Raw genomic sequence first — 27,629 nt, forward strand, 5'->3', positions numbered from 1 at the left:
AAGCCATCTTTAACTTTGGTAGATCTTCTGAACATTAATTTCTCCTCCCCGGAATTACCGGACTACCGAGGGTACCCGATTAGCCTAATGGATGTTGAAATACGCCATTATTTGATCAGAATGTGCAAGGATGACAGCACATGGGTGACCACGTTCTATAAAAGTGAACAAGCCAACCGATATGTGAAATTATTACATTATTTTTGATAGCTGCAGATGAACATGAACCAGTCCCATCATCTATCACAGTACATGTAATTAAAAAAGTATCAGATGGAGAAATATATTTTGTGGATAACTACTCATCACATATTCTTTGTTTGACCTTTTTCCCCTTTTTTTCTTGTTCAGTCAATTGTGCTCATCACACTCCATCACCAAGAATTAAGTGCACTTAAATTTTACTTCGACCACAATCCTCAAATGAAGGAGGTGAGTGTTTCTTATTGAGCAATGTATGTTTTTTTATTTTTTTTATTTTTTTTTTTTTTTGAAATTAGAACTGTGTCAGTGAATCTTCAGGGACACCTTTATCCACAATCTGTCACCTGTCATTCATTATGAATATCATCCTCTAAAATGAAGGGGGGAGGTTTCAGGTAGCTTGCTTATGGCTTAACGATCCGTCTATATTATGAAAGTTACACATTCTGGGAAACAAGGAGTTAAAATTACGTTTCCAAATTTCAAAGTGTAGCCAATGTGTGAATGAGATTTCATTTTCAGTCAATCCAATATCATTTGCTTTTTTAAGATGCCACTGTGATGATGTTGTTGTTTAGGTTGGATTTGGCTTTATTTTAGAGTTTTGTTTCCTCATGAATACCTATCCTAGATCTGATGCTACATGTCTCAGTTATGGCACCCAAAGTCCCGGCTTGGATCGAAAACACGTTTACCACTAACAATAAAACTTCTCACACTGTGTAATACGAATACTATCCTATTTCAGTTTATTTATTTATTTGTTTGTTTTTTGGTGGTGGGGTAAGTGGAGTGATGGATTAGTTCCGCCACGTTTGCTTCCACCCGGACGACTGTCATGTGAGGACCTGTTCACCGGTATGTAGCAGCAAGTGTAACTCCGGTCAGCAAGTTCATGTTTGTTGTCCTTGAGGGGCAAATATATTATTTACGCAGTACATGTATTTAAAACATTTGTCTTTATGTATGTTACTCTGTTTGGAGTAGTGTGTGTTCTTCGTTTCTACTAACTTTAGCCAACCCAGTCATGTCGCCTGTGTTTAAATATGCAGTAGCTCGTTAAAACGCGAGTACTGTAGGTCATTTTGAACATACAAAACAATATGTAACATATGATGTGAGTTTAAGCTATGAGGGCTTTTTTGAAAAAGGTGCACCACGTATTTGTAAAAATCGCGCTTTTTCCGAGCAATTTGACAAAATCAATACCTCGTTCCACCGCTTCGGAGGTACTCACCTGCCACCTTGAGCAACGGAACCTTCCGCCGTGGACCTCCTACTGTGTCCGCTACTCCGACGTCCACAACGACCAGTTTGGACTGTCGAACTTTAACTGGAGCGTTCGGGGATCCAACTACCACATTCTGAGAACAGGCTGCTTCCCTTTCATAAAATACCACTGCACTAAAGCACCTCCGCAGAACCTGGACTTCGAGGACAAGTTTTTCACCATGCTCAAAGTGATAAATCTCGGTGAGTCATATTATCTGATCAATAAATGCTCCATCAAAGCAAACAAACAATAGGCATTGTTTGTTGCAGGTATTCCCTGTTTGGCCTATGGAATCGGTTGCTGGATGGTTGTGGGTGCTGCAGAAACGGTTCAGACGAGCGTCGGTCCTGTCACAGTCTATTTTGCCTACAAAGAAGAAGAAGGTGCTCAATATTGAGTCCACCCAAAACAAACACTATTCCAATGCAAAACAAGAACAAGTATGTTATTAAAGTTGACGAAAGAAGGTACAGTGCTTATACAGTTCCAGTCTGTGTCTGAAGTAGTCCTTTTCTGCTGAATTATTAAATATTTTAAATTGTAGTGGAAGAGTCGGTTGTGCGTGTTATTACACTGACACACAACACAGAGTTTATTTAGAAAGCACACTTATCATTAAAAATGAATGAAAAATGTTTTCCAAAATATCTTACTCTATTACAGTGGCTTTTTGTAGCTTTATGCATGTGACATCTTTAATAGCACACAGTCCGAGCCACGTACAAACATTCGAGTTACGGACATGCAGTAGTAACATGTTGTACAAATCTTTTTTGAGCATATATTTTATTAAATGTTTATTTTTCCGTGCCAACCAATACAGGTTACTTATACAATCCTTTAACATACTTAAATCTTAAATAAAATCTTAAATGGACTGATATCAGCCTTAAAGGACAACCGACACCTCCGCACAAGTTGTGTCCATAATTTGTAAAATCACTTCAAATGACTTGATTCTGATTCTACTGAGCGCATTTTACAAAGATTCTGAATATTCAGAAAGTCTTGTTTTCGAGTTGATGACGATGCCTGACGTGACGTCACTTCAGGAACGCCCCTGACCGAGAAAGCGATACACAATGCTTTTTGGGTACTTTGTTTGGTCTGAAAACTTCGTGTTGATGGCGAAATTTGAAGGCCAACACAGAAATAACGCGATGGTGAATCGTTGTGTGTTGCACCAAGACTACTATTTGATACGAGTTGAGACAAATTCCCAGCAGACAAATCAGCCCATTTCCAACGGAGCTTGGGCGCCATCTTGTGCATTTTCTGGGACGCTACATTGGAGTCCTGACCGCTCGAATCTTTAATCGATTGCAAATATTTATGCTTTCCTCTTCAGAACTATTTGAATCATATTCATAACTGGATGAGTAACAGGAAAGCATCTTCTCAGAATCTGAAGCTATTGTTTTGATTCTAGGTCAAGGCAAAGACGTCCTGGCGTGATGTCACGGACAAGGGGGCGGGACCTTCTGAAACTCAATTTCCGGGGTCATTTTGAAGTAGTTTTGGGACACTATAACTCATTTTTATTAGTGTTTTGCATTTGACTAAAAATATCAGCCCACGTGTTATGGGTATTTTAGATGCTATAAAACGTTTTTCTGATGTCAATTAGGAAACAAAAAAATGGTGTCAGTTGTCCTTTAAACATACATGTCCATACAAAATATAGCACTTAAGCAATTTACAAACAAATTAACCTTACAAACGACCGTTCAGAACGTATCTCGTTCGTAAATTGGGGAGCGTCTGTACTCCATTTCAAACTCCAATCCAAAAATCGGGATCATCCCTGTTCATTTATTTCAATGTGAATTAGTGATCAGCCTGCATGCAGCAGTGAGTCAATAGTGTTAGTGCGTCAAGACAGGTTTGATAAAATAGGGTTTAATCACCAAAGTACGGCCTTTGTCCGCAGACACGTGCACGTCTTCCTTCAGGCCCTCCTCAGCCTTTGATTTCTGATAATGTGCTTTGCTGACGGGGCAGCCGCTTACCTTCTGCTGTACAGTTGTGCTCCCTGGGAGAAGCAGCGTGACAAACTGCCATATTGATTTCCTCACCCCCCATACATCTCCTCCTAATAGCATTTATCAGCGACCTCAATTTTCTGTCTCTAGCCTCTTCATTTTCAGTCGCAATGTGGAAAAAGGTAGAATTTCTTGTCATCCACGTTAATCAATGTCCCCTTTTGACCCTTTCTTTACAGGATACCTTACATGCCTATTTGTTTGTCTGAGACCACTTAACTGGGTCGCAGATTGAAATACGAAGATGATTTGGCTATTATTTATTTTATTGTACTCCTCTGAAGTACAGGGAGTTTTCGTTTTCTCAAGTATGTTCATTTATACAGTCATGACATAACCCATATTTGTACATTAGTCATTTCATTCTGAAAACAAATCTTACATTCTTGACCAACATGTAAAACCCACAATTTAAAAACAACATGATTAAATACTCTGAGTGTTTTTTACAGCATTATGTAATACAGTGGTGAGCCGTGTGACTCCTCGGCCACTCCATCAAAATAAGGTTAATTTTATTTCGCAAATAAACAGAGATAGTGTTGGAATAAAATGATGATTCTCTCTGGATCAGGTTATTAACGGTGTTAGAAGATGTAGAAGATTGTAAAATCAGCAGGCATACCTTGGTTTACGAACTTAATTGGTTCCCAGACAGAGTGTAAGGCGAAAAGTGTGTATCCCCAAAAAATTATTTCCCATAGGAAACGATTAAAATGAGAATAATGCATTCCCAGGTCCCATCAAACATAATTTTCTACTTTCTAATTTTCTAAGCCTTAAAACTACACAAAATATACCTTATTTTATGTATAATAAATGTGCTATGGTATTGTATTTAAAGAAATAAACTGTACTGTATAATAAAGTCGTTTTATTTACCTTTGTGATGGTCGTTGATGACTTGATGGAATGGACTGGCCGGTTTCCTCAGCATTAAACACTTGATGAGGAACGTAACCTTCTTCTTTCACCATCTTGAGGAATGATCCATTGGAGGTGCTTTCTCTGTGATCATTTTATCTAGTTCCTCATCAATTGTGTTCTCGTTAGCTGGGTTGGTAGCTTTTTGCATCAAGTGTACAGATGGCTTGGGGAGGGGTTTGTGGAGCCCGATTCATGGGATATTTTAACCTTGCAGTCTACACTCTGCTTTTGAACTATCAAAGTTGAAACAAGTCCGAATTTCACTGTTTTCTATCAATTTTCTCACCATTTCACTCTTTACTTTTTTATTTTGTTTCAAGCTCTGTCGTCTCCCTTTCGTGTGTGTGTGTGTTTTCTCACTCTCTCTCTGTCGTCTGCCTGTCTCTTTAATGTCCGTTAATGTACCGAATCGATAGATTGATACCAGATAGATAGGTGGATACCAGATAGATAGATTGATACCGGATAGATACTGGATTGGCGTTTTCATGTTTATGTTTGTTAAGTAATTATAAGTGCCTTGCATGCTGGGTTCGAGAGGACAGTGGTTTCATCTGTGCTGTATGTCATGCATATTAGCATATTTGACAATAAAGCTGACTTTGACTTTGACTTTTGGATAGATAGATTGATACCGGATAGATATGGTAGATATAAAAAAATACAATAGATAGATATGTAGAGAGACAAACAAACAAATAAATAAATAAACACACAAATAAATAAGTACATAAATAAATGAAATTAAGTCCCGAAGTGGATTTGGTTCAGTTTTAGAGATTGTACTTACCGTACAACAACTGTTGCATCGCTTTCACCCAACTTCTCTTTTTCTGCATACCCGGCCGGCTTTGGCGGCGCTCATCAAATGTCAAAACCTCATGCATCATTCACGTGTAAAAATCCCCCTCAACCGTGCAATGACACCACACTATCTTAATCATCTAATTGCCTTGAACGAGGAACATTTACTGAAATGTGATCCGTGGTGTCAAGCTACACTGAAATCCGCCCCCTGTTCGCCTCCCTTTCATTTGCAACCTTTCATCAGGACTCAAAGTGTGCATGGGGAATGCTCAGGCAAGCATGTCTTAATTACTCATTGACCCTTCGACCCCTTCGCCGCATTGATACGGCCGCATGGCCAGACGCAGTCGTGTAGGGTTTTGTTGCTGACTGCGGCATTGTGAGCTCTTTCCACGACGATTTAGGTTGTTGAAATCCAAACTGTGAGCTGTATTTGTTTACAGGGTTTCACCTTTTGAGATACTCTCAAATACGGCAGTGGTGGATGGGTGGTTTGGGGAGCTCAGACTCACTCCCCATCAGCAGCGCCGCACCGCAAATGAAGCATATTTATCTACATTTGCCACAAGATGGATGCCTTGCAATAGCCCACGCTATAGTCGAACACTGTTATGAAGCGACCGAATTAGCCAACGCGCCCGACTCGAGTGCTAATGAACAAAGAATTAAAGCCTTCATGCTAAGTTTAATTGTGTGCGGATGCCGGTAATACATTTTGTCAAGGTGAAATCTTTAAGTACTCGTACTGTTTAGGATTTGGGTAAATAAAGCAAAGCAAGTGCTGAAATTGTGTGCTGCGGCGATGTGTTTAAGAATTTAATTGCAAAGTCTAATTAGATACGTTATGTCGTCTTTAAAAAAAAAATCATCTTGGCGACACACTTGAAATAGTTGCAGCTTCCTAAATGAATTATTTAACAGGGAAAGTTGGAGTATATCCCCCCTCGAACTCCCACTCCCGCCCCTCTTGTCATCTAGATGTATGGTTTGGCAGAAACAATTATTGTGCGAATAACCCCCGCAGCTAACACTCGCACGGTTATCATTATGCGGTATTCCGGATGTCGCTTGTTCCATTAACAGCGGGCTTCTAATCGCGCCACTTTAAGAATCACGTTGGAATTCCATGTGAATGCAGAGGTGTCATCGCACATTGTCACCACATTGGGAATCATGGCATTTTCCCAATTTGAAGACCGTTGAAACGCAAAACTCATTACGTTTCAACTTACAAACGTCTCCAACAGACAGCCAGACGGAAGCTCCGTGGGAGAAAAACATTGTAATTTTGTTCATGATTGCTTTTGATTACTGTCTTGGTAGATTTCCATTTTGTCAGGCAAGACTCCAGCAAAAATTGAACAGTTGACAAAGGGTTGGAGGTATCGTATTTTCCAGTGTATAAGGCACACCCAAAAGCCTTGATTTTCTTTAATGGACAACCGACACAAGTTGTGTCCATAATTTGTCAAATCACTTCAAATGACTTCTACTGAGCGTATTTTACAAAGATTCCACCGCATATACAGTAGCTATATTTTACATTTTAAGACTCACGCTGAATATTCAGAAAGTCTTGTTTTCGAGTTGATAACAATGCCTGACGTGACGTCACGTCAGGAACGCCCCTGACCGAGAAAGCGAAACACAATGCATTTTGGGTACTTTGTTTGGCCTGAAAACATCGTGCTGATCCGTGTTGATCGCGAAATTAGAAGGAAAAACACATAAATAACACGATGGTGAATTGTTGTGTGTTGCACCAAGACTACTATTTGATACTAGTTGACACAAATTCCCAGCAGACAACTCAGCCCATTTCCACATTCATAACTGGATGAGCATCGTCTCCGAATCTGAACTCTCTGAAGCCATTGTTTTGATTCTGGAGTATCCTGGCGTGACGTCACGAACAAGGGGGCGGGACCTTCTGAAACTCATTTCCGAGGTCATTTTGTAGCAGTTTTTGGCCACTTTAAGTCATTTTTATTGGTGTTTTGCATTTGACTAAAAACTTCAGCTTGCGTGTTTTGGGTATTTTAGATGCCATAAAACGTTTTTCGGATGTCAGTTCGGAAACAAAAAAATGGTGTCGGTTGTCCTTTACAACAGAGGTCGCCAACCTCCGGGCCGCGGACCGATACCGGTCCGTGCGTCATTTGGTGCCGGGCCGTGCAGAAAGAATAAATAATTTACATAATTTCCATTTTATTTATTATCTGAGTCCGAACTATGTTTTATTTTGAAAAATGAAAAATTACCAGATTACATCCGTCTATGACTTATGACTTGACGCATGTCAAAACGCTTGTCTAGGTCACGTAATACATTCATATCATTAATCACATCACACGTGATACATTTCATTTTATTTTGTTGTATTTATCCGCCAGTCCGTGAAAATATTGTCTGACATTAAACCGGTGCGTGGCGCAAAAAAGGTTGGTGACCATTGCTTTTAAAGATGACACTGCGCCTTATTCGTGACGTAATATTGAGCCACAACAGGTCTCGCAACGACTGTCAGCAGCCATTTCCTTTGTAGAAGAAGTAGTGCGTAACACCAGCCTCTACTGTAGCGCCTCATAATGTGGTGTGCCTTATATTTGGAAAACTTATATTTTTATATTATATTTGGGAAACTTTTTTCTTTCATTGAAGGTGTGCCTTATAGTCTGGTGTGCCTTATATATGGAAAAAAAATGAAAATATACCATTCATTGGGGGTGCGCATTAAACTCCGGTGCGCATTACACACCGGAAAATACGATAATTCTATTTGTTTTTATTTCATGTTCTTGACAAACAGTACATGGTAATCGTATTGATTTAAGTTATTTATTTATAGGGATGGATGTTTCTTCAGCCGTCATCTGTACTTCTTTGAAAATGTCGGACGTTTCCCTCCTTATCCGAAAAGCTTCGTCAGCAAACTAAAATTGTGCTGACTAAGCTTTTTGGATGAGGAGCGTAACACCTTCAAAGAAGTACAGATGATGCCCGAAGAAACCTTTTCATCGATGGACCACTCACGTACAACTGTGAGCTTACACAGACGTATAGGGAGGGATGGATGGATGGATGGATGGATACTTTTGTTTCCTCATGTTCTTTTGTCGTCTTCATTTTGTTTTGGTTTCCACCCGTTCTTGTCATCCAGGTCTCTTGTGCCAACCAATTAGCTCGCTGACCCCCTTTCGTGTCTTGTCCAGGTGTTCCTTGTTGTCTCATCAGTTGCCTTGCATTTTGTTTTACCTTGGTTTCTATCAGTCTTGTTGAGATCATTGTTGCCGTCTAGTTTTATGGTTCCCTGTTTTTGAATGTGTGTTGCTTTGGTTGATCGCTTTTACTTTGGGTTTTGAAGTTCTAAGGTACCGCGCAATTGTTTTAATGCATTTTGTTCAGTGCGCACTGGTTCTCTTGCCCTCCATCCTTTTTTTTAAGCTATCGTCAGGCCACATGACAGGGTCCAAGCTACACATTCTTTGAGTAGGTTAGTCTCAAAAAGACTCCATTATATTGTATTGGGGCTAGCCTTTATTCGTCTCACAGTGGATACCTGTAAATTTCACAGTAGCAAAGTTATGAAAGGAAAAGTAAAGAAAAAGAAGTAGAAAAACAAAATACAGGAGCTGCTGAAAAGGCAGCCTCTTTTGCGGCGCCATCTTGAAGTAAAAAAACTACCGTTAAATAACAAAGAATGAGACACAACACAAAAAAACAGTCAATCTTTAGCACTTTCTGCACCCTCTGTCGTATGAAGCAGTTCTAGATGAAAGAGGAGAGGATCAAAGCGTCCTTTTCACCAGTGGATCACGGACGTCATGGTGAAATGTGCATGTCTGCTACAAGCTAAATGTTGAAAACAAACACTGTAGAATCCATTGACGAAAGAGATTCTCACATCTCTTGTCCCGCGTAAATCCGCTTCAATTCCAAGCCGCGACAATTCCACACACGCATCGGGACTGTGCGCTAACGCTCCTTTTTTCTCATCACGGGCTCCTCAAGCCATGCACCGATCCAGTCGTAGACTATCAAACAGCACAGACCTCGACACTGAATAAAGGGGGCAGTGAAAATGCTGCCCATTACAGGCGCAATGGCAGTCAAAATGGCACCCATATTCCTCCCAACTGCTTTTGCACATGTAAACAAAATCGCAAGTTTCTTTTGTTCCTTCCAAACAAAACGGATGCTTTTGTTTTGCTTTACTTTACGATGTGTGATGTGTGCTTCAGTCGGACTTAATACTCTGTTGACATTAAGTGTATAATGAACTTTAATAGTTTTCCTCTTTATTATTCTCCAGCGTTAAATGAACGATCCATTTTTGGTTATATATTATGCAGTATTTAAAGTTTCAGCTCATTTAAAAACAGACACCCCTCATAACCCCCCTCAATCCCCTCTCCCGGGTTGTCTTTTACCCCCCACCAGCTTGCAGTCAGGCGCCTCTCGCCACAGGCGTCGCTTGATCTGTTTTCATCACTTAAAATTGAAGTTGTCTTGAATATTTATTTGCTTTTGTCTTTTGTTTGAGCACATTGTGGAATAAAAGCATGTTTTATTTTCCGTTCTGTTTGTTAGCCGGCATCCCGTTTCTCATTGCAAGGCATGTTGAACTATTAAAAAGTAGATGAAGAATATTCCCTTATGTCGATTTTTGCTTGTTGTGCCTTTTCAAAGCCATATTTCTGTTTTGCACGACAAGCAGCGACCCTCGAAACTCATTCCTAGACTGGGGATTTACATCAAACACAGCAATACAGATGCTGCATGCAAACATCAGAACGGAATAAATCAATTTGGTCGTCGGGAAATTCTTCACGTGATACGGTATGATCTCCAATCTCTCTGCAAATGAGCTGCGGTCTCCTTGTAATGGTTTCTGCTCCTCGCGGGAGGCGGCTAGTGGAGAAAAGCTGCTGATTGAGGGTAAAATGTAATACAGGTGTAAAGCGCGCTTGATAGGGGTCTTACACAGGAGGTTATGCATTTTAACAGTGATATACATCCGTACATATTTGTCAATGAATATTGAATTTGCCGGATCGACTCTTTCCAGGCCTATAGAGATTTGCGGGTTAGTGCCAAAGCGTTGTTAATTCTGCCAGCGAGGGTGGCTATTATGTTGAATTAATAGGAATTAAGGGTTTAAATTGGTTAAGTAAGCACTTCATTAATCTTGAGTGGATTGCTGTGTGGCCCCTGGATGTCAAGAATGAAGAGCTTCTATTTCCACAATAAGATGCGTTGTGTGGAGATAAAATGCTGATGCCGTTCCGGCGACCTTGTATGAAATCAAATCCACTTTGCAATGTAATAGAATGTAATTTTCAGATTCTGCTTTGTATCACCTTTATTTTTTTGATTATACGATGGTACCTCTACTTATAAAATTAATTGGACGTCAAAGAAACGGCTTCACTCGAAAATTGTCTTAGTCGAGACGCGTTTTCCATGTAAATGCCCTAATCTGTTCTGAGCGCCCTCCACACTCCCCAAAATACAGACATCAATGTTACTGAAAGCATAAAAATGGATCAAAATGTCACAAATACATGTTACAATTAGATTATTGCACAATAAATGAGAGTTGTACATAATGTAAAAAAAGAGAACAAATAAAAAATGATGGACATTTATCCTTTTAAGTACGTCCTAATTTTTGGACACTTGTAAATATGGGTTGTTGCAATATATCAAAATGCATTTCTTGATTCTGCACTATGTACGGGGTTTTTTTTCTTATGGAATAGTTTTGCACATTTACATTTGCACAGTATACAGTTGACATTTTTATTTTGTTATGCTTAGAATATCTTGTTTTCTATCCTTTCACCCCACCCCAACCCCATCCCTTTTCAATTGCTGCTGTGGACTGCAAATTTCCCCATTGTGGGACGAATAAAGGTATTCTGATTCTGATACGGGTCTAGAGCAGTAGTTCTTAACCTGGGTTCGATTGTACTCTAGCGGTTCTGTGAATCCTCCGCCACAGAGGTCCACCCCTCAGTCTAGACTGCAGTTAGTAGGCACAGTCATTGGAAGTAGAGTTTGGTGAATGAGCATATGAAACTGGTGGGGTTCGGTGCCTCCAACAAGATTAAGAACCACTGCTCTAGAGTTATCTGATCTTGAAATGAGGGCGGCTGTCCAAAATACAATACATACATATTGGTTTATGTAGCGCTTTAACAACAGCGGAAGCAGTAACAAAGCGCTAATATGGAAAAAAAGGAAATTTTGCCCCCTTGTGGAAAGGAAGAAACATTGCCAGAGGCCATGGTCAGCGCTTTATCAGCACCCAAGCATGAAAAAAACAAAACCCGAACAAATTTGGGAATGGCGCTCTATGTCATTTTTTCAATACCTGATTTTTTGGGGAATTTGTGAATGGCAGTGAATGAGTTAAGTTTACCCTCTTTTTTGGTGGGGGAGGGGCAGAAGGTGTAAAAATTGAGTGTTTTTTTTTTAAAAGATACAAATCCAACTGCTAAGTCCTCAACACAAACAACCATCGCTTTGTGTCTTCATAGTCTTGAGAGCACTCGTTGGTCTTCGGAGTGAATATGCCGTCAAGGGTGGTCTGAAGAGGACGTGGATGCCGACGTGCTTCGAGCACATTTCTGGCAGCGAATGAATGAAGGTACTCCTTTTAAACGCAGCATGCTAAAAACACAAAACACACATTCAGGAATGGCAGCGAATGAGTAATCTGTTGTGCGCTATGTATTTTATATGTGGTGAGGATTAAACATTCGAATGGCTTCCCCAAATTCAAAATGGCCCCCGAGAGGAAACCATAACTACAATGTGGCCTGCGGCAAAAAATGGTTTGACACCCTTGACCTAGTAAGTGTATTCGTTCCACACTTGTGTGTCATCATTGTCGTTGCGAGCTGCCGGCGGTCGAAAAGGCCATTTGGCTCAGAGGGAAATAGCAACAACCCTGCTTGATGCATCGTCCACATCGGATGCGGCCTTAATTGCAGTGCAGTTTTATTTTTATTTCTTTATTTATTCTAGTCTGCAAATGTCGATGCAAAAGAAGCCGAGTTTCCCCTCGGGCTGAAGAATAGTGTGACTTCTCCAACCTTCTGTACTTATTGTCCAGCAAATTCACTTACTGCAGCGCTTCAGAAAAAGTGGATGATTGTGGCTGCAATCGATTTACTAAGAGTGCGGAAAATGAACAAGCGTGCCGTTCGCAGGTATTTGGAAAGAAAATCTACCAAGAGCCACCCCACATTTGACTACATATCCCAGCTTTTAGCTAGCTAGCTAACTCTCTATCTCACAGGTGTCAAAGTCAAGGCCCGCGGGCCAAAACCGGCCCGCCACATCATTTTTTTCGGCCCGCGAAAGCAAATCAAACTTGTTAAATTCCATGATGATTTCTAATGGGTTCCCCAAATTGAGGAAACCGGCCACTCCATTCCATCAAGCCATCAACGACCATCACAAAGGTAAATAAAACGATTTTATTATATAGTACAGTTTATTTCTTTAATTACAATACCATAGCACACAGGTGTCAAAGTCAAGGCCCACGGGCCAAATCCGGCCCGCCACATCATTTTTTTCGGCCCGCGAAAGCAAATCAAACTTGTTAAATTCCATGATGATTGCTAAAATCTGAGCCAAAATTTCATATTTTTGGATGTCAACCACAGTAAAAGTCATTATTCTTGACTTCAGATTTGAAAACGAGTTATTCATTAATTTGCTGTGTGCTCTATATGTAATATTTGAAGGGATTTAAACATTCTAATGGGTTCCCCAAATTCATAACGGCCCTCGAGAGGAAATCATAACTACAATGTGGCCCGCGGCAAAAAAATGACTTTGACACCCCTGTTCTATCTATTTGAGTTATTCCGGGTTGAGTGAACGTTGGCATGTGTTGCTGCCGCTGCTCACCCACAGAAATGTATTATTATTGTTATTATTATAAAGGTAAATAAAATGACTTTATTATGCAGCACAGTTGATTTCTTTAATTCCAATGCAATAGCACATTTATTATACATAAAATAAGGTATATTTTGTGTAGTTTTTAAAGGACAACAGAGATAATTAAGATTCCACCGCATATAGCTATATTTTACGTTTTAAGACTCGCGCTGAATATTCCGGAAGTCTTGTTTTTGAGTTGGTGACGAGTCCGTACGTAACGTCACTGAAGGAACACCCCTGACTGAGAAAGGGCATACCTTGCATCACCTCAATGCATTTTGCGGGACTTTGTTTGGTCTGAAAACTTTGTGTTGATGGCGAAATTAGATGGGAAAACACATAAATAACGCGATGGGGAATCGTTGTGTGTTGCATCAAGACTTCTACAGTGTATTTGACATTCGCTGACAAAACCTCCCAGGAGACAATTTCCACAGAGCTTTGTTGCCATCTTCTGCCTTTTTTTGGGTACTTTTAGTACTAAAGAGTTTGTCAGTACATTTCTCTCCAGATGCATCAAAATGACCGGAATACATTCTTTAATCGATTGCAAACATGTATGCTTTCCTCTTCAGAACTATTTGAATCATATTCATAACTGGATGAGTCACAAGAAAGCATCTTCTCCAAATCTGCTGCCATTGTTTTGATTCTCGAGCAAGGCAAGACGTCTGGGCATGACACCACGAACAAGGGGGCGGGACCTTCTGAAACTGCCCACTTCCGGTTTCAAATGGAAGTACTTTTTAGACACTTTAATTCATTTTTATTGGTGTTTTGCATTTGACAAAAAATATCATACTGCGTGTTTTGGGCATTTTAGATGCTATAAAACGTTTTTCTGATGTCAGTTAGGAAACAAAAAAGTGATGTCGGTTGTCCTTTAAAGCTTATTAAGTACAAAATTGTGTTTTATGGGGACCTGGGAACGGATTAGTTTCTCTCACAATGGTCAAGCCGGGTTTACGTATCTGCTGTGGTTTGCTCAGATGAGCCACATTGTGGGTGTGCGGCCTGTAGTGACATCGCCGGAGGGCAGAGAGGGATCGAACCTGCGAGGGGTGACAGTGATAAATAGCCCTTTTAATAACACCTGCCCCCACTTGGCCATCTCGTCCAAGTCAGTGTCCTCTGTGTATTTATGCCCATGTTTATTTATGCAACCATAGCATGCAGAAAATCACTACCGCAGGGCTATGATCAGTCTTTATTTTTTTGTGCTAGGGGTTCGGCGCGGAGTACGCCGGTCTTTAGTAATATTGTTAAACTCAGCATGTGCGGATCTTTACAGTTTTTCGTGAATGGGATTTATAATTATAATCTTTTTGTTTTGTCACTGGAAAAGCATCTTTGACCAAAAGCTTATCTGCTCTCCGTGGCCTTTGGTACGCTTGAATTTTTCTGTCCCCGCTGTCGTATGACTGAAGTGAGAGACCTTTTGTCTGTGGAAATCATGACCTCAGGCCTGCATCGTTGAATATGTAGCAGGAAGACTGTAGATCAGAGATGTCACCCCCGCTGCCCGCGGGGCCCGAGCCGGTCTGTTCCTACCCCAACCGCTTCCCTTCCCTTTAATTGCTTCAATTAGTTAAGTATCCATATACATTATCGTCCATGCATTTTTCATGACTCCGCTTAACGCTCTGTTTCAACAGAAACAACTTCCGGCTATGATTTGCCATTTGGATGAATGTCAAGGAGGCTAAATGATGGCGCTAATTGAGTAATTAAAAGCAGATGTTGGAGCGAGAGCCAACAGCATACACTTGAAACACTTTGCCCTCCAGAAATCCGACAGTGTTTTTTGACACCCCGTTATGTATGCTTATCCCAAAGGTGCCCCTATTATAACTACAGTTTCACCCTCCTGATTATTCACTTGAAGTCTTTGCTATTGAACCGCAAATGCTATTTTGAGGCCATTTTGACCACGGGAAATGGTCCGGAAAAGAAAAAGCCCATCACGCTGCCTAATGGCCAGGAGTCAGAGGCAAAGCAACGACTCTCACCTATCATTTTTACCCCCCGCCGTCCTCTGCTGGCACGCCAGCGGTCTCAGCGAGACTCTTTGGAGGGAGATGATGCTACGTTGAAAGTAATTAACGTTGGAATCGAGCCATTAATGGCAATCGGTGTGCTATCAAATTGGCCGAGGCGCGCGGCGTATTTTTGACAGCCAAGGTGATTGGAGTATCGCTGGGAGGGGTTACAAAGTGCCGATCAATAAATAACAATTTTCCTATTAGAGAAAAGCCACTTGGACATTGCCATTAGCTTGTGATTGCTCGTGGCTCTTTGGTAGCACACCGACGATGACGCGATAATTCGACGTCGGCCGGTTGGAGTCATTCAGGCTTTCATGCACAAATAATAATAACACACAGTAGAATTGTTTTTATTTTATAAGTCTTTAGGCATGAAAAGAATAATGGCAGTGGATGACAACACTCATAAGGGTCCATTGGAGTTGTTGATGCAAAACAGCGACATTCAGATTCGAACAACGGCCCAGTAGTGGTTAGCACGTTGCAGAAAAAGGGCTAGTCTCGTCAGAGGTTGTTAGGGTTCGTTCAAGATGCGGCAAACAATCGCGGGATGTTGGCCAGGGTTTCTCTAGTCTCGGGTTTGGGATTGTGAGCAAAATTTCCTCGCCTCAAAAGAAGTTGCTCCAACCGCTGGAGAACATTGTGTGAAGGTTTTGCGAACATTTGCGACCTTGCACGAACCCTGGTATACTTTGATTGGATTTATTAGTCTCACAGTGGAGAAATTGACATTTCATAGCAGCAGGGTGATGAAAGGATGAGGGAAGGAAAGAAAGAAGTAAAAATACAAAAAACGGGATCTGCTGTAAAGGCAGACACTCTCGCAGCGCTATCTTGAAGTCAAAAACAAAAAATAAAACCTAAGAAACAAATAATATGACAACGCAAAAGACATAGGTAGTCATTCAATCTTAAGCACTTTCTGCGCCCTCTTTGTTGTATGAAGCAGTTCTAAGCCTCCTTTTGACCAGTGGATCAGGGGCATTATGGTGAAATGTGCACGTTTGCTACAAGTTAAATGTTGAAAGCAAGCATGAAACTGTAGCATCCATTGATGAAAAGACATTGTCTCACACCTTCTATTCCATGTAAATCCGCTTCATTTCCAAGCCGCGACATTTCCACATATGACACTCTGCGCTGACGCTCTTTTCTTCTCATCGCGGGCTCCTCAAGCCATGCATCCATCCAGCCGCAGACTGGGGCAAAGTGGGGCTGAGTGTCAATGCATTTTTTGTCACCCTTTGTTGCCAACAAAGGGTGACAAAAAATGCTATCAAAGCTTTCACAACTTTGTGTGCCTTTGCAGAATTGAGTGATCATATTCATAGAAATCCCATTTCGCGCTCAGTTTTATATTCATTGTCATTAAACAGTAAACCAAATTAGCCCTTCGAACTCACATGTGAGAATCAGATATGTATGGAGGAAAAACAGGAGGAAGGGGGCATTTGATGACAAATCTCATTGTAATACATCTCTGGACCACTAGCGTGGCTAATGAACTTAGTAATTACTCATCAGTGCTTGGGAGGGTTTTTGTCGGGGCGATAAGAGCAGTGGCTGCTGGGAGCCAGAGGAATCAAACAACAGGCAACAATCAACACAGTGCCTGCACAACAATCAATCATGCCCGCCGTCAGGCCTTTCACACTCGCAATCGTTTGTTGTTGCCCCCCCCCCCCCCTCCACCCCCACAATGGCTACACCCTGAAAAATGTAGCTAACGCCACATTGCCAACGCCAGTGTTTTTTGTGTTCATCTGATAATATCCAACTTTGTCGTCAGTCTGTGGTCATTTGTGAAAAACTCATAACATAAATAAATAAATGAAGACATAAATAAACAAACACAAATAAACAAATATATAAATACAAAACAAGTACATAAATATAAAATACATAAATAAATATGCACGTAAATAAACACGCGCATAAATAAATATGTAAATACATTAATAAATGGAAGAATAAATACACGCACATAAATAAATAAACAAACACAAATAAACAACTGTGTAAATAAACAAACAAACAAATAAATGTGTTACTTCCGGATAGAGTGAAAGCTGGCGCGAATGGCTACCGCTGCTCACTCGCACATAAAAAAAATCCCGTGACTGTAAAGCGTCCTTGAGAGTTTTGAAAGGCGCTTAGAAATTAAATTTATTATTGTTATTATTATTAATATTAAAGAAATAAATAATTACATTAAAAAAAACACACAAATTAACATGTGCATAAATAAATAAATAAATAAATACACAAATAAACAGAAGCACATGAACAAAATAAATAAATAAATACATAGAACAATGAATAATAAAATCAATAGACACAAATAAACAAACGTGTAAATAAACAAAAAAAATGAATATAAAAATAAATACATAAATAGACGCAAATAAACAAAATACAAATAAAAATAAACAAATGAGCACTTAAATAATAACCAAACACAAAGTAACGAATGCATAAATAAACAAACAAATAAATAAATAGATAATCAAATAAACATTTATACACACAATTAAACAAAACCACATAAACAAAACTACATAAATTAGTCACTTAATTAATTATTAAATTAGTCCATTTATAAATACGTTTCAAACTCAATACATGCATTCATAAATTTATTAATTAATAAGTTAAGAAAATAAATACATAAAGCTTCAGATGATTTTGATACTGTTAGCTATCTCTGTATCAATGTAGTTAGCAAAGACTCAAAGAATTTGGTTCCTGTAACAGTCTGTTCTTCCGTGATCTTTCTGTGTATCTATCGAGCCATCCCGAAAAAAGAAAAAAAAGGAAAAAATCAACACTGCAGATCGTCGTGTCTTTCTGAGCAACCATTAAACGGCGCTGATATTTAAATATGAGTCAGAGCGGTTTTGGTGAGTAACGCTGGACTATTCATAGGATGCTTCTTTCTACCGAGTTCTAAATTGTGTTTCTTAATTCCCAGAGCCACATCTCAATCATTCTCCTTGCTAATTTGAGACTCACCCTCATTTCATTTTAAACGATTCATTTTTGGCAAATTTGTAAATGGCCCCGATGTGTGCGCTACAATTTAGTCAATTACTCTTTCAGCCGGTAGGACTCCGGGGACCCGGAACGTACACCGCCTGGAGGTACCATCTCAATAATTGTTTCAGAAAAGTTGGAAATGAATTGCTAACGCTCTGTTCCACTTATTGAAATGTCAATTGGAGCCAAGCCACATTTTTTCCCTCCCTTCCTCATCTTTTCACCGAGGTGGTAGGAATGCCAGCCATCATTCTGCTCTAACCATTGCTAACACAATAGAAGTCATTTTAATATCATCTCCGAAACTCCTCGTTTGCCCAATGAATATTCCCGCCGGAGTAATGCAACAGGGTGTGAACACATTTCTGTTATCACTCCCTGTTAAGAGACCCGACACCTCCTTTCTGTGAAATACTCAATGACTTGACTGTATAAAGTACGTATACTTAACTACTAATTAGCTGTTTAAAATTAAGACATATTATTCATCCAAATGAAGTTTTAATAGGTGCTAATTAAAAGCAGAGTCCGTCTTTATGGAATCAAACAGTGTGACCTGTAGACCTCAATTAATGAAGTTATTATTAGCCAGTTTGGCAGATGTGGCTATTGCTCAAGTAAAATGTAAAATATCTTTTTTTTTTGTCACAAGGTACCCCACCCAAGCCCCGAGCCAATTAATCCGTACTGATGAGCCTTGTGGCTAAATAATCAAAGTGAAGGGGAGCGTGTTGCTCTCAGGTAAGCGGGTCTTCTCTATTTGGAAGTATTACGCATCACTTGTCACTTCTGCTCCTGGAAACGGAATGCACAATGAGAATTTAACTCATTCAACGCCAGACGATGTGCAAAAATGTGTCCACTCTAATGCCAGGGTTTTTGTCATTGTCACTCAAATTCCAGGACCTGCACAATATTGAGTTTTAGGACTACGTAAACATTCAATGCAGCATGAGACACCGTAGATCAGGGGTGTCAGTCATTTTTTGCCGCGGGCCACATTGTAGTTATGGTTTCCTCTTGAGGGCCGTTATGAATTTGGGAAACCCATTAGAATGTTTAAATCCCTTCAAATATTACATATAGAGCACACAGCAAATTAATTAATAACTCGTTTTCAAATCTGAAGTCAAGAATAATGACTTTTATTGTGGTTGACATCCAAAAATATGAAATTTTGGCTCAGATTTTAGCAATCATCATGGAATTTAACAAGTTTGATTTGCTTTCGCGGGCCGAAAAAAATGATGTGTCGGGCCGGATTTGGCCCGCGGGCCTTGACTTTGACACCTTTGCCGTAGATGCTCTTCTCTCATCAGGAAAAAGTTAATTACTACGTTATATGGGTCTGGAGTTATCTGAGCTTGAAATGGGGGTGACTATACAAAAGGCAGTTGGGAGGGAAAAACATCGCCAGAGGTTTGACCAGCACTTTATCAGCACACTTTTGCAAGAAAAATCAAACCCAAACAAATTCGGGAATGGCGCTCCATGTCATATCTTCAATTCCTGAATAAATTTGAGAAAAAACTTTCTGCTTCTTTCACAAATATTTTTTTAAACTAAAAGTACTATATTTTCTGGTATATAAGGGGCACCCAACGTCCTTGACTTTCATCAGAAGATGACCCTGCGCCTTATACACAGGTTTGCCTTATATGTGAAGTCATTTTGAGCCGCAATAGGTCTCGCAATTACTGTCACCAGCCACCGACATCATTTTTCCCTGTAGAAGAAGAAGTGCATAACCCCATCATCTGTATCACCTTATAATGTGGTTTGCCTTATATATGGAAAACTTGGATATATTTATATATTATATTTGGAAAACCTTTTTCATTCATTGAAGGTGGAGCACTCCATTTATGGAAAAAGTTCGAGACTACACCGCCACCGCAAGGTGCGCCCTATACCCCAGTGCGCCTTATTCACCAGAAAATACAGTAATAACATGGAACCTGTTTTTGTATTTCGAGTGGCCACAGTTCGAGAAAAGGGGAAGGCTTTTTAAAAAACATAACAGTCTACATCAAACGTAACTTAAATTATAAATAAGTTCTTCAAATAACATGACCATCACATGATTGTCTACAGTGATGGCAGAACACTTTTTTTCCAACTCCAGTGCGCCACATATATGGAAAAAGTTAGAAGATATACTGTTTGTTGGGGGTCCGCCTTATACTCCGGTGTGCCTTATGGTACAGTGATACCTTGACTTACGAACTTTTCGGTTTAAATTTATGAACATTTTACCTTGGCATACAAACTATTTTCGGGATACACACGGAGCTGCCACAATGAGTGATGTGTCGTTCGCGAACGAGCCCGTTCTCCTAACAAAAAAATGGTGGCAGACTGTTTTGTCCTCTATTCCCCGTCCCCAGTCTTCGGTTAAAGCCACGTGATTGGTGAAGAACGCAGCAGTGAGGGCGTGGGGGTTACAGACAGAGAGAGAGTGAGGCCGTTCTCCCCAAAACAAAATGGGGTCTTCGGTTAGAGAGAGAGTGAGAAAACACACACACACACACACACACACACACACACACACACACACACACACACACGAAAGGGAGACAACAGAGCTTGAAACAAAAAAACAAAAGTGAAATGGTGACAAAATTGGGAGAAAACAGTGAAATTTGGACTCGTTTCAACTTTGATAGTTCAAAAGCAGAGTGTAGACTGGAAGGTTAAAATATCCCATCAATCAGGCTCCACAAATAACCCGGATAAGCCATCTGTACACCTGATGCAAAAAGCTACCAACCCAGCTAAACAGAACTCAATTGATGAGGAACTAGATAAAATTATCACAGAGAAAGCACCTACAAGGGATCATTCCTCAAGATGGTGAAAGAAGAAGGCTACGTTCCTCATCAAGTGTTTAATGCTCCAGCGACGTCAGCGACGAAGCCTCTTGGATAGGAGGCGAAACGTCCGAAACCTTCAAATTTGTACAGATGACGGCTGAAGAAACCTTCTCAACCATCCCAAAGGTAAATAAAACGACTTTATTATTCAGTATAGTTTATTTCTTCAATTATAATACCATAGCACATTTATTATCCAAAAAACAAGGTATATTTTGTGTAGTTGTAAGGCTTAGAAAATTATAAAGTAGAAAAAAATATGTTTTATTGGGACCTGGGAACGGATTATTCTCATTTTAATGGTTTCATATGGGAAATTATTTTTTGGGATACACACTTTTCACCTTAGCCACTTTGTCTGGGAACCAATTAAGTTCGTAAGCCAAGGTATCACTGCATATCAATATGTTGTCTGGTGAATGCAATTAGAATAAGGTCATGTCAAAAGGACGTGGTGGTGACAATAAACTGCCAAATACCCTTTTTTTGGCGATGGTATCAAGTTGAATCTTTTGTATTTTGAAAACGGAGAATAAAAATGCATCCGGTACAAGTTAGTGACTTGAGCGGCGCTATGGTGCATATAAAGTCTCTTCCGATTACTGGATGGGTGATTCTGTAGTTGTGTGTGTAAGACCTTCAGCTCTATTCTATAATTAACTTTTGCCTGCGCCCATCAGCTCCCATTCCCGACTTGATGTATCCGCGGCGAGTGTTCCGGGCAAGCAGCTTGCCATTCAGTATGTATTAAGCTGTCAGAGTGGGGCCTTCTCCCAAGCTGCCTGTCTTCACTGAACAAGCCAGCCTATTAACTCCTATTGACTGTGACACACATGTCCCTCCAAAATGAGCGGTTACGTATTGATTTTTTTTTCCTTCCTCCCTCGCCCCCCTCCAACCCCCTAGCGCTGCTCACTTCCTCCTTTCATAGCGCCGAGGGTGAGATCTTTATCCTGACTGATTGTGTATGTTCGGCGTATCAGAGTAGCGCCTCTGTGCAATTGCCATTTGGGGCCCGCGTTTGCCCTCCGCTCCTTGTACGCAGTCAAGTCTCAACCAGACAATTAAAAGGCCTGAACCCCCTCGTCCCATCCCCCCCCTCCCTTGTCGCCTGTAACACCGCGGCCGAATGAAACGGCAGACCTGGAGTCTCCCGCTCGTTGAATGCGGCATCCGACATAAGACGTGACATCCCACTCAACTGACACGGCCGCCTCCCGATCGATGGCGCTGAATAGAAAGGGGCCCGTAACCCCTTCATGAGACGCTTTTTCCCGCGGCTCCGGCTGAAATGAACTCTGACAGCGTGTATCGATGTCATATCAAGCCAACTGCCTTTGAGAGAAAAATGATTATCTGCCGGCGGAATCTGTTATTGACACGCTGCGGAATAGCTTCCCTTTGCCCGTGGGGGATTGATTGACGCGGTTTATGGCGTATAAATATTTATCTAATATGTGTCAAATATATTCGTCTTGGTTAGCCGTGCAGCCGGCGAGTCTCCATCGCGTCCCGCGGAAGACCATCAGCGTCTTGGGCTCTCAACCGTAACTCCCTCACCTCCCTCTCCTTGTGCGCTTTTTACAGGCAGCGTGAAATTGCTTGGTCCGCTTGCGATTGTGTCTCCAAGCAAATAGTCAAACATGTTGTAATTACATTTTATTGCCTCTTACTCGACAAAGTACGAGATGGCTTCGATGCGGTCATCATACCGCCAGTGCGTGTCGACCTGGACGTCAAAAGGAGGGCCGCTACTTGCACGGGTCCAGTTGAGGGCTACGCCGTGGTGTTAATCTAAAATATTAATACAATACACATTGATTTATATAGCGCTTTAACAACAGCTGAAGCTGTAACAAAGCGCTTAACACGGCACTTAACTGTCATATACAGGAAATAAATCAGTCACAAAGATAGTAGAAAGCACCAGGGAGTAAAACTATAAGATTAAGTCTGAATAATGCAGAGTAAAATGCCAAAGAGTACAGGTGAGTTTTGAGACGGGTTTTAAAGATGGGCAGCGAGGGGGCTTGCCCAATGGTCAGTGGAGAGAGTGGGACTAGCAACGGAATAAGCTCGACCCCTCGGACCCCCCGTTTAGTTTTTGGCACATCTATTAATGTCTGGTCAGCAGACGTAAGACCTGAAGGTGTGTAAGGGTGGATGAGCTCGGAGAGGTAATGAGATTTTAAGACTCTAAAATGTATGGGGAGACAGTGAAGGGATGCCAGAGGAAGAGTTATGTGCTCCCTCTTACAAGTATCAGTTAAGAGGCAAGCAGCAGCATTCTGGACCAGCCGGATACGCTTCATGGAGACAGGTTTTTTTTCTCTTATGGAACAGTTTTGCACATTTACATTTGCACAGTATACAGTTGACATTTTTATTTTGTTATGCTTAGAATATCTTGTTTTCTATCCTTTCACCCCACCCCAACCCCATCCCTTTTCAATTGCTGCTGTGGACTGCAAATTTCCCCATTGTGGGACGAATAAAGGTATTCTGATTCTGATTCTGATTCATTTAGAGCACAAAAGATGAAGTGCAGCTGGAAAGATGAAAGTACACCGTTTATTTCTTTGTTTTTTGTCTTTTGTTTTTTTTTTGCAGGCTTTCCAATTCAGACAGCAGCATAATTGTGACCCCAATGTTATGTGTGATTATATCCGTTAAGCGATTTTAGAAAAAATAATTTTCACTGTGGGCAATGGTGAATAAACTCAAGAATCACCACGGAAACAACTACTTAATAGTTTTGAAAGGCGCTTATTAATCAAATGTATTATTATTATTATTATTATTATTATTATTATTATTATTATTATTGGAATAAGCCATTGAGATATAGACATAGACAGCAGAATTTGAAAAGCTCGTTTTTGTCGCTGGAAGATGAAATTCCTCCTGCAAATAAACACCATTTACCACACTGGTGTCAAAGTCAAGGCCCAGGGGCCAAATGTTGCTCGCCACAGCATTTTATTGAGCCTGCGAAAGCAAATCACACATGTTGAATTCAATGATGCTCCTTTCCATGTAAACCACAATAACAGTCATTATTCATTACATTAGATTTGAAAACGAGTTATTCATTAATTTATTGTGCCCTATATGTAATATGTGGAGGGGATTAAGCATTCTAACGGCTTCCCCAAATTCATAACAGCCCCCGAGAGCAAATCATAACTACAATATGGCCCTGCAGCAAAAAAAAAAAAATGACTTTGACACCCTTGATTTACCGCTACCTAAAATTCTTTCGTTGCCTTTGATGTTCTTGGCAGTCGACTTTCATCCAAATCAAATGAAACATTCCAACCCACCAAATCCATTTTCTTCAGGTCCGCCATTTTCTTCTGTCTCATATGTCACGGTTATTGTTGTGCAAATGTTCTATTGATCTCCCACCTCGCTTCCAGCATCTGAACTTGAGGTGACCCTCATAGCTGCTTGGGTGCTTCCATGGCACTTTTGCTCATGAAACTTGACCTTTCCTTTATTTCTTCACTGAGTTGACATTCATGTTTGTTGTCTTGTGAAATGGTGCTCAGGAAAACGTTTCCAATGCAAAAAGCAAAGCAAATATGTCAGTAGACATTTCTCTAAACGTGACATGTGTCATATGGTATCGATTTTTTTCACTAAAGCACACCGCGGCATTGACAACCTTTTATTTGACTTTTTTGCCCCCTCCGTGATGCACGGCTGGTGCGCTATGATTGTGATAGGCTGCCGCCGGTCAAGTGCCAACGTCTCCCATCCTCCGCTGTGTCTCTATTACAGTCCGACGGCTCTTCGACGGACTTATTGACCAGCTCTCATGCTCGTTACTCAACAGAGGAGTTGTTTGCTGTGATTGATACCAAGGCGGCCCTAATGCCTCTTTCATCCCACCCCCCAATTCGTCGCTCGCCTTTCCAAATCCTATCTGTGGCTGTAAAGCCATGAGTGGGTTTCATTAATGGCCTCTGCTGTTTATGACACCATAATTAGAGTTGAGGAAAGGCACCTAACTACCGCAGTTCCACCATACCGAGAAAGTCAATAATGAAAGCCCAACAACTTCTCACGCAATTGAGCACCCCCAGAAAATCTATAGTGTTCTGCTGCTCTCTGCCTTTATGGCGCTTGTTGCAGAAGAGCTTTGCTGATTTGTTCCTATTTTGCCCTCCGCTTTTAAGTAATCCAGGAGAATTGATTACTCACACCGCCAGTATTATTTAGCTTCGAGTCAGACGTGCGGGCTGCCACTTGGGCGCGAGACATTTTGTTTGGTAGGAGGAGGCCAAGCGTTTTTTGTGCCCTGTCATTTGTTTGATGCAACGTCTCATATACATGCAGTGTTTCTCAAAGAAAGAAAAAAAATGTAGTCAGGTCAACCACTATAACACCATGTTTATTTGTGTGCACCAGGTCAATAGGGATATTATTTTCGATTGCTTTCCCACAAAATAATTCTGCCAGGTTCTCTCCTGGGCATTACTTTGCGTATTGGTCAAGAAGGATTGTGTGGATAAGAGAAAGGGAGCGGTTTGAAAACACCGAAATACAATTAGCTTTTTTTTACTTGTCCATCTGTCTTTTTTATTAAACTGTTGTTTGAACAAACAAACAAACATAAACATATCTGTGTATATATTTATATGTGTGTATATATGTATATATGCATATATATATATATATATATATGCATGGGCGGCCCGGTAGTCGAGTGGTTAGCACACCGGCTTCACAGTGCAGAGGTCGCCGGTTCGCGTCCCGGTCCGGCCTCCCTGTGTGGAGTTTGCATGTTCTCCCCGGACCCGCGTGGGTTTTCTCCGGGTCCTCCGGTTTCCTCCCACACTCCAAAAACATGCATGGCAGGCAGATTGACCACTCCAAATTGTCCCTAGGTGTGAGTGTGAGAGTGACTGTTGTACGTCTTTGTGTCCCTGCGATTGGCTGGCAACCAATTCAGGGTGTCCCCCGCCTCGTGCCCGAAGACAGCTGAGATAGACTCCAGCAACCCCCGCGACCCTAATGAGGAATAAGCGGTACGGAAAATGAGATGAGATGAGATATATATGCATGCATATATATATACTAGTTGTAACTAGTATGTAACTATATATAACTATTTCTTCATTAATTTGTTATGCACTCTATATCTAATATGTGAAGGGGATTAAACATTTTAATGGCTTCCCCAAATTCATAACGGCCCTCGAGAGGAAACCATAACTACAATGTGGCCACTATACACTGTCCGCTGTACACTATAACCTGTCCACGATAGTACCAGATATACCTGAAAGGGTTAACGTTTATTTATTGCAAAAAAAATACAATTAAAAAACATTTAGAAGTTAGTTTTTGTCCTTTTAGAATTCCTCAGTGTGTTGAGCAAGAGCCAAACAAGCGCAGGTAGCAAGGCAGACACGGTTAGATGATCCATCATAAATAAACTAGACCTCACGTCAGAGTTGCTACCGGATAATACCAGTACAGGACGTTCCCCTCGGGAACCCCGCACACCCTCTTGCTGCCCTTCCAGGGAGATTAAGTGTTAGACGCTTGGACACCAACCTGCGCTTCAGTAAAAGTAAACCCAACTTGGCTCATATCAGTTCGCCATTGACTGGAAACCCAACCTCTGTGACTGAATGAACCAGTGTCATCATTAAATCATGACCGTTTCCCTTTTAACGCACCCGCAATTCAACCCGCAGCAAGAGAGCCATGACGGGGTCTGTGACGACAGTCGAAAACATTTCAGGACTTCAGGCATCGCCTGATTCGATTGTATATTTACCTCATCCTCTCAGTTACTCCATCACCAACCTCGCTTACATTTTCACACGAGTCGCATTTCAGAAAGGATACTTGGAACCGAGTTTTAGCCAAGCCCTTAGAACTACAACTATCACGCTAGCACAATTTTGTCATAATAATAATAATACAGTCAAGTCTCATTATATCAATATCGTTTATATTGATAATACTGCTTATTACGACACTAATTTCATTTCCCATGCACGTTTCTAGTCTTTTTAAGTATAATTAGTTCCGTTTAGTACGATTCGTGGTTTTTACGATAATCCGGTTACTACGGTGCTCTTTTTCATTTCCCGCCGGCCATTTTGCAATGTTTATATCGATACAAAAGATATTTAAGATGAATCGATATTTTCTTAGGGGTTTCTATACAGTACCGCCATTATCGAAATCTGTATCGGTCGCGCCATTGGTCGACTTGGTCACGTGACTTGGTCACGTGAGTTTGTTACGTGCCCAGCACCCGTGTAGCAGAGCCATTTTCATTTTCAGACGCTAGCTCGTGTGTAGCAGATTGAAGTGTTTGTGTTAAAAGGTAAAAATGGGAAGCAGAAGAAGATTGATGACTTTTTTAAATTGCATACATAATACAGTAAGATGTAAGCGTTGCAGTTTCCCTGTTGTGTTATGTACATGCCCACTGTAG

The 27,629-nt window shown here is 40.8% G+C and overlaps 1 protein-coding gene and 1 long non-coding RNA gene across 2 annotated transcripts in view; both read left to right on the plus strand.

Annotated features, from left to right (window-relative positions):
* Positions 1-1,031: 1,031 nt before the first annotated feature.
* Positions 1,032-27,629, plus strand: part of LOC148897835 (uncharacterized) — a 57,074-nt gene continuing 30,476 nt past the window's right edge. Inside the window, exons 1-2 of the long non-coding RNA XR_016114982.1 lie at positions 1,032-1,062; positions 11,796-11,905. This is a non-coding gene — a long non-coding RNA (uncharacterized LOC148897835). The remainder of the gene's footprint in view (positions 1,063-11,795; positions 11,906-27,629) is intronic.
* On the plus strand, positions 1,043-2,122 carry lg05h15orf61 (linkage group 05 C15orf61 homolog). Its single transcript, XM_088996429.1, has 2 exons — positions 1,043-1,677; positions 1,747-2,122. Exons 1-2 carry the CDS (start codon positions 1,335-1,337, stop codon positions 1,872-1,874), a joined length of 471 nt encoding a protein of 156 aa, XP_088852555.1. The 5' UTR covers positions 1,043-1,334; the 3' UTR covers positions 1,875-2,122.

This window comes from Hippocampus bargibanti, linkage group LG05, assembly GCF_051943395.1.
Source record: "Hippocampus bargibanti isolate YZ-2025 linkage group LG05, ASM5194339v1, whole genome shotgun sequence".
NCBI classification, from domain to species: Eukaryota; Metazoa; Chordata; class Actinopteri; order Syngnathiformes; family Syngnathidae; genus Hippocampus; species Hippocampus bargibanti.